Source organism: Diaporthe citri, assembly GCF_014595645.1.
Source record: "Diaporthe citri strain NFHF-8-4 chromosome Unknown scaffold_5, whole genome shotgun sequence".
Lineage (NCBI taxonomy): Eukaryota > Fungi > Ascomycota > Sordariomycetes > Diaporthales > Diaporthaceae > Diaporthe > Diaporthe citri.
The window spans coordinates 1,617,373-1,631,095 of NW_025064850.1; the positions used below are offsets into that span (position 1 = coordinate 1,617,373).

The 13,723-nt window shown below is 42.3% G+C and overlaps 3 protein-coding genes across 3 annotated transcripts; 2 read left to right on the top strand and 1 right to left on the bottom strand.

The window, feature by feature from the left end:
• Positions 1-44: 44 nt before the first annotated feature.
• On the top strand, positions 45-1,318 carry INS49_011131 (uncharacterized protein; the record flags this gene model as incomplete). The annotated part of the gene is made up of 2 exons (XM_043171850.1): positions 45-500; positions 590-1,318. The coding sequence occupies 2 exons, from the start codon at positions 45-47 to the stop codon at positions 1,316-1,318; spliced, it is 1,185 nt and encodes a 394-aa protein (XP_043023595.1).
• Positions 1,319-1,509: 191 nt separating this feature from the next.
• INS49_011132 (uncharacterized protein) lies at positions 1,510-5,648 on the bottom strand (the record flags this gene model as incomplete). The annotated part of the gene is made up of 4 exons (XM_043171851.1): positions 1,510-3,551; positions 3,605-4,411; positions 4,465-5,402; positions 5,467-5,648. The coding sequence occupies 4 exons, from the start codon at positions 5,646-5,648 to the stop codon at positions 1,510-1,512; spliced, it is 3,969 nt and encodes a 1,322-aa protein (XP_043023596.1).
• Positions 5,649-6,624: 976 nt separating this feature from the next.
• INS49_011133 (uncharacterized protein) lies at positions 6,625-7,779 on the top strand (the record flags this gene model as incomplete). The annotated part of the gene is made up of 1 exon (XM_043171852.1): positions 6,625-7,779. One exon carries the CDS (start codon positions 6,625-6,627, stop codon positions 7,777-7,779), a length of 1,155 nt encoding a protein of 384 aa, XP_043023597.1.
• Between the last annotated feature and the right edge of the window lie 5,944 nt (positions 7,780-13,723).

Genomic DNA, 13,723 nt, shown 5'->3' on the forward strand with positions numbered 1-13,723 from the left:
CCCCACCACCTAGCGGCTGGCGTGCGGCCGCGACCCAACCCACGATGCAGAAGCTCCTGCGGCGGACGGCCCAGGCCGAGCGGCAGGTCATACGGCGGAGTAAGAAGCAGGGCAAAATGATGAAGATGGCGCGCCAGCGACAAGAGTTCAGGCAGCGCATGGGCGGCACACAGCAAACACACGCCTCGCTAAAGGACGCCGCACGCAGGCGGCGAGAGGACTGGGAGATGGGCGCCCTGGCTCCCCAGCGCGACACGCCCCTGCGGGATGCCAACGAGTCCTACTGGGGCACTGTCAGCCTCCAGCGGAACCTGGCGGATACCCTCCCAGAGAAACAGAGGGATCTCGCCTGCCGGTGGGCAGGCGGCCGCAAGACCCTCTGCATCAAGGCAGGTGACCGGGTGGCCATCATGGATGGCCCAGACAAGGGGAAGATCAGCGCCGTGAAATACGTCCAAGAGGAAGGCGCGTTCGTCGCGCTTGAAGCGCAGAACTTGATGGTGAGCTTGTTCCTTGGCGGCCTGTGGAGTGCGGTCGGCAAATCCATATGCGAGGCGAACCGATGGGCTGACCATTCTGACCCGCGCAGCAAAACTTCACCGTCCCGGACTATATGACAAAGTTGCAAGGTGAAAAATCCGTCCATGTCCAACTCGCCGAGTATCGTGCCCCGATCCACGCCGTCCGCCTCGTCCACCCCCTCAAGGACCCCGTGTCAGACGAGATCCGCGACGTGGTCATCAACGAGCTCGTGGCCCGGAACTACTACAAGGACAAGGTCACGGGGCGCGAGACCTGGTCGCGCGTTGTCCCCGGGCTGAACATCGAGATCCCGTGGCCCAAGGCCTTCGAGGACGCGGAGAAGCAGAACCTGGAGGGCACCTTCGAGGACCACGCGTGCGACACGCTGCGCATCGACGTCGAGGAGAAGACGTTCGTGCCCACGCTGCTACGCCCGCCCATGCCCACCGAGGTCATCGACGAGCTGCGCAACCGATACTCCAAGTTCCGCACGCGCCACGAGGACGAGTACGTCGCCAAGAAGGAGGCCGAAGAGGCCGAGAAGGCCGCACGCAGGAAGTCGATCAAGACGATGCGCACGCCGGTCCAGGAGCTCAACGCCAAGATCAAGGCCGAGAGGAAGGCCCGCGGCCAGCCGGAGCTGACAGAGGAGATGCTGGCCAAGATCGGGGAGGTCATGGCGAGGAACAGGAATCGCACGTTGGCTGGGGCTGGCATCGCGCAGATCGAGAGTCCAGCAGTCACCGTGGATGTAACGGCAGCGCCCAAGGGGACCGGAGAATCCCCATCGCCATGATTATGTATGAGAAAACTAGATAAATAAATGCACAATACTGCCATGCCACATAGGATGGGCGGCATTACGGGCTTAGGGAGACGGACATACGCCAAGATGTCCCGAGCAAGAATATGCTTGTTCTACCCAGCTATGCGTGCCATGCTATGTGTGTCCCCCCTTTGTGCACATGCTCCGATCAAGATCCAGAATCATTGGCCCAGAAGAGTCAGTTTTGAAAATGCCGTGATGACAGGAGCAAGCTGCCGGCCGTTCACGGCGTCCAACGAGGCGTGGAGCACCGCATCCGGCCCGGTCGGCCTGTACTCCTCCGCGCCCGTCGCGCCCAGCTCATCCTCCTGCGCCTGCTGCTGGTCCTCGGGCTCCCCAAATACCTCGACCACGGCAGCCCTACAGGCGGTGACAACCTCGTCCATGAGAGCCTCGACGGCCCTGGCGCGCTCCGCCATGCCCCTCCGCATGAGCCCGAACACAAGCCTCTCGGCCTCCCCCTTGCTCCCCTCTACGCGCTCCACCAGCCGGCGCACGCTGTTGACGAGGTACTCAGCCTCATAGACGGTGCCCTTGCGGCCCCGGGCGCGTTTCTTCTCCTCGCGCCGGCGGTTCTTGCTCGTCGCGCGCGACACGTTGGACCCCAGCGTGCCGACGCTGCCCTGCTTGCCCGTGTACCGCGTGAACAGCGACGCGCTGGTGCTGACGCGCGACGAGGCCGCGACGGACACGTCGTCCGGCAGGTCCGCCAGGGCGCCCGGCCGCTCGCCCTCGTAGAAGGCCAGCGGGTCCTCGATCGCCTTGCGCCGGAGCTCCGCCAGCCGCGGCACCTGCGCCCGGAGCTGCGCCTTGCAGTCCGCCAGGAACTCGGTCGTGCCCGACAGCGCGTCCGCGAGGCCCGCGTCCACGGCGGTCTCGAGGAGGTCTCCTCGCCCGCGGCGCGCCGCCAGCCGCATCGCGTCCGCGAAGTGGTAGCCCTTGCACAGGCACCTGATCGCCTGCTCCAGGGAGTCGAGGTACTCGAGGTGTATCGTCGCCGCGGAGGAGTAGCCCTTTGCCTCCCAGAGTGCTTCTGCCAGGGTCGTGGCGAGCTCAGAAAATGAGTCTGCTGACATGGGTGGGTCCTGCTGCTGGGCAGTGAAAAGACATTCGCGCCAGCAGGTAGCGCCAGCAGCCCGGTAGCAGGCAGTGGCGCGGGCGAAGTTGTTTAGGGATTCGTAGGCGAGGCCGGCTTCACGGTTCTTGGACTGGGATTCAAGGTAGTTGGCATACAGGTCTGTGAGAATCCTGTGTCGCTCGGGTTCATAGCGATAAAGCCGCAGTGCGGTCTGGTACAGCTTGTATTTCGTCGTATAGTTCTGGACTTCGTCAAAGACACTGATGGCGTGTAAGTGTTGTAAGGCTTTCTCCCGCCGGTCCAGGTGGTCATCGATAGCGAACTTTCGTCTGAGCTCAGGTAGTTGGTGTAGATCTTGGATAAATGGCAGGTACTCCCGCGGATCTCGTTGTGATTGCTGGGCAACCAGTAGAGCAAGGTCCAGGTTGTAAAGTCCCAGCGCATGGTCATAAAGTCTATTGACGTCTTGCAAGAAGCATATGTGCTCAACAGCCTTCTCGGCCATTGTCTCATCGTCCTGCATCAACTTCGCAACTACAATCAGGCCATCTTCGAGAGCTGGTGGGTTCTTGCAGACGTTGGCAGTGATGATGTTCTGTAGGTTTGTGTCTTTTCGGCCCTGGAGTGTTTCCAAAACAGAGTCACATATTTTGTTCACCTTGGAGGAAGTCCCATTGCCGACAGTGGCGAAGTTCTCTTGAGGTGGTGCGTTCGAATCTTCCATTGCCGTCTCCTTGGAAGTCTTTGTGTTCTTGTACATCGTCTTCGTCACATCGTCCTCGCCGAGTGAGGCCAAGAACAAGTCGATATGTGCCACGTCGCCAAGCTGGTCTAGAAAAAGGCCAACGTTCGATAGGAATTGGTCCGGCTTATGGTCATAGAGTATGTTCATGTCCACTCGTTGTGTTCTGCAGTGAGCGAAGGCCTTGCCATATTCCTTGGCATCAATCAAGGACCGAATACCGGCCAGGACCATGGCCCGAGGGTAGATGGTTTCCAGGTTACCGCGAGGCATCTGGAGCACGACACTCATGGTTGTTGGCATGGCTGTGACAAGTCTGGCGCCCCTTTCGATGCTTCGGCATCTCTCATCGTTCTCCGGGTCATCAGCAGGTAGGTTGAGATCTGTCCAAGTCAGCATAGAGTCTGTTACAGCCAAGGAATTATATGGCACAAACCTTCTGGCCTGCCCAGATGGGCAAACTTCAGTAAGTGGTTACTTGTGGTGAATATCAGATGGTCGCATGTGACCAGGAACGAGGTACAATTCTTGACGAGTAACTGAGAGTTTGCGTAGAGATGGCCACTTCTTGACAAACCAAAAGCGATAAATTCGCCGCCGATCTCAAAGGTTTCAACCCATGGGAGTTGAAGTGGAAAGCGGACAACCATGGGCCCCAATGCATCATCCTTCTCTGACAAGCGAAAGAGCTTCCCAGATCTGGCTTGAACACAGGCCTCAGCGAGAGACCCACTGTCCGATGCGTTCGTGAAGGAGGCCGTTTGTGTGAAGAGGACCTCCTCCTCAAGCGGAGTCAAGTCATCAATTATGAGGTCGCCGGCGTCGCACTTGAAGCTCAGCCGGCAAATGTTGAGCCCGTCGTTGAAGTAGAGCACACGAGGCTCGTAGCTCGATGCAAAGCAAACCTGAAGGGCTGTTCTCATCAAACCGTCCATTTCAGAATCGAATTTGGTGAGAAGTCTTGGAACCAGTGATCGACCATTCTTCGTCTGCCACTCGTACAGGTCGACGCCATTGTGGTGCAATACAGCCATCGTCTCGTTGTTAGGGGCGAAAGCAATGTCGATTACGGTATGGCTGGCCGTAATTTCGAGCATGGCCATGGGTGGAGGCACGTTCGCGGTCCGGAATGGTGTTATTTTAACCGTCTTACCATCGATGACAGCAACCGCTCCGAAGTCATCGGGTGGCATTAGCGAGCCTCGCGTCACAACGAAAGCGAACTCGGTATGAAGTATGTTGTCTTGAAATCCGTCAGCAGTGGCTTCTCGTGGGACTTCGGGTGGGTATACCAACCTGTGTCGGCAACTGCGAGGCGCAAAGCCTTCTCCGGGTGCCATGAGGCGTGCGAAAAAGGTGATTTCAGGAGGATCTCTTGCTTCAAGTACCAGTGATAGTTGCCCGTGGTCCAAAGCTGCACGGTGCTGGCAAACGAGACTGCGAGCACCGTCGAGTCTGCGTTCCATTGCAGGCCGATGTTCAAGGAGGGGTCATCAAGAGGCTCGGTCGAGCGTATTGTGAACTGGCCATGCCTCAGTCCGTTCCTCTCAAAGAAGACAACATCAACGTGGTCAGCAAAGCGCTGGATGCCAGCCAGCAGATTCCCGGCGGGTCTCCAGCTCAAAGCACCTTCCAGGCCGTCGACCGGCTCGCTCACGCTATCGAGAACGCCCTCTCGGCTGTAGACGCGTATGACTCTTCTTGACGCAGCCTCGACGGTATTGATGGCAACATAGGCGCCGTCTCCTCTCCAGCTGACCACCGTGCGCCCGTCGTCGTTGGGGCTGACCGTTCCCTGGTCGATCTTGTCGGGTATCGTGGGATCACGAAGAGCCTTTGCCTTGGCTCCCCTGCCCTGGAACTGGGTCTCCTTCTTGCCCCAGCCGACACTGACGTGCTTGGACGATGCAAGATCGGCAGAGGTCATGGCTGCCTCGGCGATACCATCGAAACTGCGGCTCATGAAGACCACTTTCCCGTCCTTGGTGGCGATGAGCAGCAGCTCCTCGTCCGGCGACCACCGTGCAGACGTGATGCCGGCGTCTATAGAGCCCATGATCTCGATGTGGACATCCCCAGGACTCAAGCCCTCCTGCACAACAATGAGGTCGCCTCCCTCGAGGACGAGACATGCCGTCGTCGTGTCACTAAAGTAGTGGAGACTCACAACTCGGTCGACAGGCACGTCTGGGTTTGGACTCGGCGCATCCCACGAGGCTATACGTTCGCACAGCCTGAATTGGGGTCAGTATATGGTTTAAGCGGCGGTGGACATGGTGAGTGACTGCGTGGGCTCACAGTGGGAGTGCCGGGTCCTGACGGGTGACATCGTCGACCACTCTTAGGAGCTCGATCTTCTGGTCGGGGGTATTCGGGCCGCAGGTGACGAGCACCTCATCCTTGCTGGGGTCCCAGCATGTTGCCGAGATATCTGACGGGGCCTTGCCGACTCTGTGGCAGATGTTGCGAAGATTTCTCATCGTACTGGAGGTCAACGAGCGATCAGGCCCTTGGCAGCGCCGACTGGGGTTCCGCAAAGAACCTTGGAAGGCTTGATGGCTTTGACACCTGCTCTCTTGCTGGTAGGCACCAGAAAAAAAGTCAAAAGAAGACTTGTTGCCAGGACGTTTGCGAGAGTGAGAGTGAGGGTGAGTCTGGATGTGATAGTGAGTCTGGACGCACTGTGCTGCAAGATGGTCACCGTCCATCAATTTTTTTTCCGAGTTTGACGGACGCCAGTCCGTACATGCAAAGCATACATAGACACATGCGTCTCACAGTGCAATTCACCGTCTGTCTACGGCATGCTTCTTCTACTTGCTCTGCCCGTCCTGTTCGAATCTAACTAGGTATGTCAGGTCCGAGCCAGGGTATAACGGCCTAAAACACCCCAGCTCGCAAATTGGGAAACAGATTTTACTGGCATTGTTTCTTGTTTGATAGCAGACGTCAAGGATTGTCAAACCACGGGCATTTCTCTCGGCCCACGGCTGAGGTGAGGAGGAGGCACTCTCTGGCCCAGGCCGGTCCCGTTCGGCTACTACTCGTTAGCTTCTTCGGCTCAGCATGACCTATGCCCCTAGTTGGGCCTACGCTGGCCCACCCCACCTCTGCCCACTTCTGTCCCTGCTGGCCCTCGAGTTGCCCCAACCGGAAACAAGAACATCTCATAATCCGGGGAGGTGCGACAAGCTGCTGCTGCTCCCAACGGCTAACCACGACAGGCACATCACAAGAGTCAATCCACAGGGCCCATCAGACCACACATCAGCCGTTTTCTACTCGACACCCTCCGCCACACGACCTCCTGTGCCACTCTCACAAGCAAGTAGCCGAGTCAATTGGCTGCTGCAAGGCCTGGCTGGCTGTTTGTTTATCATCTCTACCTACAGACACAAGGACCCCCGGGAATAGCACCTGGCCTGACCTGCCGCCAAGGGCGCAAATCACGTCAAAATGGACGCAGCATCTGCTTATAACCAGCATTCGAGCCAGGGCCGCCGAAAGAACCGCTCCTTGACGAACCTCAACCACCTCTCCCTTGCTCCGTTGACCACAAAGCTTCCAATCAACGACACTGAGATCATGTTTACCGAACTGAACATCCACACCTATTCTACCTCGTACATCCAGGGCAAGTCCGCCCCCACAACTCCCTCCCTGCTGAGCCGCTCCCCCAGGCGAGGAACCTCCAGGACCCGGCACCATTCACGCCAGGGCTCCGCGACGCCCCTGCCGAAGAGCAAGTCCGCCGTCCACATAGGCCCACAGGGCAAGACGCCCAGGTCCGGCACGACATCGCCTGGCGGGCAGCGGCGCGGGTCAAGAAAAGAAGACCATGTGTCTGCCCGCGGCCGGACCGACAGCGACTGGCTCCTCCGCGCCGGGGTGCTTATAAGCAGCGAGACGCGGGAGTCCAAGGGCCAGTCATGGCTGGTGTCCCGCGCGAGCTCGACCAGCCTGACGGGCATGCAGGGCGACCGAGAGGACGACGAGGACGACCATGACCCGGACATGTTCGAGAGGGAGAGGATAGCCCGCGAGAACGCCATCGCGAGCAAGCATGCCAGCCGGAGGGGGAGCCTGGGCTTGTTTGAGGGCGACGAGTCGCCGCTGGTCAGTCGTACCGGGAGCTTCCACGCAAGCCGGACAGGTAGCCGTAGCCAGCTGATCACACCCGGCGAGAGGGCCAGCATTGAGGGCTACTTTGCCTCCCACGCCCCGCACGGAGACTACGCACCCGGTCCGGACTTCGTCAACCTCGACGAGAAGCTCGAGGCGATTGGCTTCGACGGCGAGATGGATCAGGATGACGAAGCCGACGTGAGGAGGCTGGTCAAGAATGGCCAGTCCCGGCCGGGCACCTGGTTTGGGAACATCTTTGGGTGGACCCTGGCCTCCGTAGAAGAAAACGACGAGGACGACGATCCCGACGGAGAGGGCTCAGATGGCGAGGCAGATGTGTCTACACCCGAGACACCTTACGAGAGGCAATTCGAAGGGGCTACCATCTTGTCCGAACAACGGATGCCCGCCCCTAAGGCTGAGGAAGGCGGCTGGCAAGACGCTGCCTGGCTGCTGAGTGTTGCGTCCAAAGTGGCTTGGTCCTGAAAGAGCAAGTACAAGCACGCACTTGTCGGTTGCCGAAAATGGAGGAAGATGACGGGCAGCGATGGACGACGCAATCGGTCACTTTCACGATTGCGGTACGGGGCGTGGCTTACCCACACACCCGTGGGGCCCAACCCCGCCGTGACGGCGTTTGGGAACCTACTCAGACACTTGCCGTGACGAGGCCCCTGCCACGGCCACGCGCGGCCACGGCTCCAGAGGAAGCAGAGTGACCCCAGGTCCGTCGCCTGTGCTCTGCGGCTTAATGAGAAGCCACTTTCTGTCTCCGGTAATCAACTGTATCTCCCCGGGCAGGGTTGTCTGACGGTGCCCTAACAGATGCGTACGGAGGACTATGGTCTGATGGCGTCGATGACAGTGACTTATTCGGCAGGCAGGCGGGCCGGTCTCACGGAAAGCCTGCATATATGGACTCGGCCAGACCGTGGGTCGAGGGAAGGCTACTGGCTGGGGAAACTGTCAAAAACCTGTTTTTGTTGAAGAAGTGTAACTCTGGCAACTCTGTGTGCATGACTTTTTCTGGGCGAGTTGGTTCTACTTTTTGGGCCGGTCTTCTTCCCTCGCAACACATCTCTTAGTCAAAAACGGTGGGGGAGACTTATTGACGGCTATTTACAAGCCATGTACTGCATAGAAGTGGACAACTGCTCCCGCGCGAATATTTGTCACGGCTGACCTCGCACCAAATAAGATTCAAATACACTGCTGTGTCCGATCCCTGTATTTCAATTTTTGGCTTTCTACAGGCCACAGGAAGCAGGAGCAATAGTGGGATGGCTCGCCCACACATTGTGGATCTGTTAACCCCGCAAGACAAATCCTAGAGGTGGGAGCATGAAAAAAAAAAGGCACTATTACTCTCATATGCAATCAATCGTACCATTTTGGCGCTAGTAACTTGCCTAACTATTAACACCTTTTTTTTCATATATACTTTTTTTACATTTCTTAATTTAGTTTTAATTTATTTAAAATATATATAAAAAGAAAATTATTTTTTTAATTTTATTATTATTTTTTATTATTAAATTAAGTATAATATAATTTATTAAAAAGTAATAAATATTAAATAATAATATTATTTTATATTTTTATATAAGAAATATAAGGAAAAATAACTTTATATTATAATTAAAATATATTAATAAACTTATATTATTTTTTAATATTATTTTAAAGTTTTTATATTTTAATAAAAAAATTAAATAAAAGTTATAAAACTTTAATTTAAGTTTTTTATATATAAAAATATATTAAGAAATTTATATTAATTTTAAAGCTAAGCTTTATTATAAGTTAACCTTAAATTATTTATTATAAGGTGCTTAAATAAGGTTTATATTTAAAGTATAAAGAAAGAAAATTTGCTTTTTATTTATATTTACGCTAAAGCTTATTTTTATAAGGCTAAAGCCCGCTAATTAATTATAATAAGCAAAGCTTAACTTATAATATATCCTTTTTTTTTAAGTCTTTATGTAAATCTTAAAGGGCAGCTATATAATAAAAATAAAAAACACCATGGTTTAATTATAAATTAAACATCGCTCTTTACTTAGCCATTTAATTATATTTTAACGCCTTTTAAATATATTAAAAGCCCAGCTTATTTTTTATAATTAACGCGCCTTTAACCCTTATAATTTAATATATTAATTAAAATAAGTTAATAAAAAATAATTATTTAAGCATAAGTTAATAATTAAATTAATAGCATTTTTATAATCCTTTAATATAAACTTTTTATATAAGCTTTTTTATTTAAAACCTTAAAATTATAAATTTATTATATAATTTATAATTAATTAATGCTTAATTATAAGCAATTTACTTTATTAATAAAAATTTTTTAAATTTTAAGCATTTTATAATGCTAAATTAATTAATATATAGCTAGCCCGCTTTAAGCCCAGGCTAGCATTAAGTTAATAATGCTTTTAAGCTTTACCTTATAAAAAATTTTTATACCCCCTTAAATAAATTTCTTCCCTTTATTAACCTTAATTAATAAAAGCTATATCTTTATTTTTTATAATAATTAAGATAATTATACTTATAATAATTAAGCTAGCTATATATAAAATACTTAACTTTACTTATTAAAATTATTATAATATTAATATTTATTATTTTATTATTTTAAAATTAAACATTATCTTTCTTTATTATAATATTAAAAATACTTTTATATTATTATAAAGTAAAATAAAAAGCTTTAAATATATTTAATTATTTTTATAATTAAGCTAAGCTTTTATTATAAAGGTTAAGCTATTAATTATTAATAATATTTTATATTTATTTAATTAACTTTAAGTTTTTATTATATAAGTTAATTAATTAAATTAAGCAAGAAATTTTATTATTTCTTTCTTATTATTATAATTTAAGCTTTGCTTATTATAATTAATTAATAAGCTTTAACCTTATAAAAATAAGCTTTAACATAAGTATAAATAAGAAGTAAACCTTTTCCTTTGCACTTTAAATATAAACCTTATTTAAATATCTTATAATAAATAACTTAAGGCTAGCTTATAATATATATTTAAAGTTTTCTTATATTATAAACTTATAATATAATTATATAAAATTTAATATAGCAAGACTTAAAAAGAATAATAATAATTTATTAAGCCCTTTTTTATTTAAAAAAACTTTTATCTTAAGAATACTTAATAACTTAGCTAATAAAAATAAAAGTTAAGTTTATAATAAATAAAAAAGTAATTAATATTAAAAAAGCTTAATTCTTTTATATATTTAATTAGCTAAAAACTTTTTATAATTAATTTTTACCTTATATTAATTTTATAAAAATATTTAAAAAATAATTAAAAAGCTTTTTAAAAAAGGTTTGCTTTATATTTAAGGACCCTTTTAAATAAAGGTATATTAAGCTTAGCTTAATTATATTATAATAATATTATAAAAAGGGAATAATAAAATTTCTTATTTAATTTAATTAATTAATTTATATAATAAAAGCTTAAAGTTAATTAAATAAATATAAAATATTATTAATAATTAATAATTTAACCTTTATAATAAAAGCTTAGCTTAATTATAAAAAATAGCTAAATATATTTAAGGCTTTTTACTTTACCTTATAATAATATAAAAATGTTTTTAATGCTATAATAAAAAAAATAATATTTAACCTTAAAATAATAAAATAATAAATATTAATATTATAATAATTTTAATAAGCAAAGTTAAGTATTTTATATATAATTAATTTAATTATTATAAATATAATTACCTTAATTATTATAAAAAAATAAAGATATAATTTTTATTAATTAAAGTTAATAAAGAAAAAAAGTTTATTTAAAGGAATATAAATTTTTTTTTATAAAATAAAGCTTAAAAGTAATATTAACTTAATGTTAACTTAAGCTTAAAATAAACTAGCTATATATTAATTAATTTAACATTATAAAAATACTTAAAATTTAAGAAATTCTTATTAATAAAGTAAATTACTTATAATTAAGCATTAATTAATTATAAATTATATAATAAATTTATAATTTTAAGGTTTTAAGTAAAAAAGCTTATATAAAAGGCTTATATTAAAGAATTATAAAAATGCTATTAATTTAATTATTAGCTTATACTTAAATAATTATTTTTTATTAACTTATTTTAATTAATATATTAAATTATAAAGATTAAAAATATATTAATTATAAATAATAAACTAAGCCTTTAATATAATTAAAAAGCGTTAAAATATAATTAAATAATTAAGCAAAGAATAATATTTAATTTATAATTAAACTATAATATTCTTTATTTTTTATTATATAGCTATTCTTTAAAACCCATTATAAAGACTTAAAAAAAAAAGGATATATTATAATTTAAGCTTTGCTTATTATAATTAATTAATAAGCTTTAACCTTATAAAAATAAGCTTTAATATAAATATAAATAAAGAATAAACCTTTTCCCTTATACTTTAAATATAAACCTTATTTAAATACCTTATAATAAATAACTTAAGGCTAGCTTATAATACTTATAATATTATTATAATATATAATTAAGCTAAGCTTAATATGTTTTTATTTAAAAAAGTTTTTAAATATAAGGCAAACCTTTTTTAAAAAGCTTTTTAATTATTCTTTAAATATCTTTATAAAATTAATATAAGGTAAAGATTAATTATAAAAAGTTTTTAGCTAATTAAATATATAAAAAAATTAAGCTCTTTTAATATTAATTATTTTTTTATTTATTATAAATTTAATCTTTATTTTTATTAATTAAGTTATTAAATATTTTTAAAATAAAAGTTTTTTAAAATAAAAAAAAGCTTAATAAGCTATTATTATTTTTTTTTAAATTTTATTATATTAAGCTTTATATAATTATATTATAAGTTTATAATATAAAAAAACTTTAAATATATATTATAAATTAACTTTAAATTATTTATTATAAAGTATTTAAATAAAGTTTATATTTAAAGTATAAAGAAAGAAATTTACTTTTTATTTATATTTATATTAAAGCTTATTTTTATAAAGCTAAAGCTTATTAATTAATTATAATAAGCAAAACTTAACTTATAATAAGCTTAAAAAATTATAAAATTATATATAAATGTTTTTTATATATAAAATAAAATATATAATTAAGTAATATTTATTATTTTTTAATAAATTATATTATAAAAAAATATAATTATAAATATATTATAAAAAAAATAATATTAAATATAATATATTGTGGTTATGAACATGCCATAGGGGGATAGCAACACTATGGGTGATAAGCATTATAAGCAATTAGCATTAAAGCACCGGCAGGCAAGGGTCACGTGCAGCAACACGTGACTACCCTAAGATAGTTTATAGCCAAAGGGAGGTTTTGCAGCTTACAGCCGCAACCTTCCTTTCTTTTATATAACTAATTTAAATATAACCAATTTATTATTAATTAATATACGTTAACCCAATTAATATTAATTAATAATTGCTTATAAGTAGTTATAAACAGCAAGATAAGCAATAAATTTATATTACCATTAATTAAGTAGCAATTATTAATAACGGGAACCACTTTAATTAAGTTACGATATTTACGCTAAACAATTAATATTAATATTATAAAGATAAGCAATTATTAATAACAAAACCCTATTTAATTAAGTGCTAATAGCTATGCTATAATTAAAACCAATAAAAAGAAATTAATAATGCCTTAACCTTTTTATTACAAAGATTTAACTTATTAATTAATAAGTCCTTAATAATACCTTAAATTTATTAACCATATAACGCGTTTTATCATATAATTAACGCTAAGAGTGCCTATAATTACTTTACTTTAACATAAATAACAACCTATATTTACTTAAGTTAATAAATACTCTTTAATAAACACTCTTTTATTGCATAATTAATACTTTCTTTTTATGCTTTAAAATAACCTTATTACATCCCCTTAATTACCCTCTTTCTTTTTCCCCTATATATAAATTACTTAAACATTTTAACGGCTTAATAAAATAGCTAAATTTAATAATAATGCTAAGGAAATACTCTTAAATATTAATAATGCTTTTATATAAGAACTTTAATTACTTTTTAACCTTAATAAAAAGTTTTAAAGTTAATAAGTTAATTTTAGCTATTAAAATAAATTAATAATAAAGGTAAATAGCATAATTAGTTAAGTAAATACTGTTATTTTTAAGTTTATAAAGGAAATAATAAAATATTAAAATATAAATAATAATTTACTTTAATGCTTTATAAAAGACTTTGCTTTTTAAAATATAATAATATTTAAAAAGTTAATTATTATTTAAAATTTTAAGAAATTCCTTTAAGAGAAAAAAGTTAATATTAAAGGAAACGCTAGCAAGCAATATATTAACCTAAAAGTATTATTTATATATAATAAATATCTT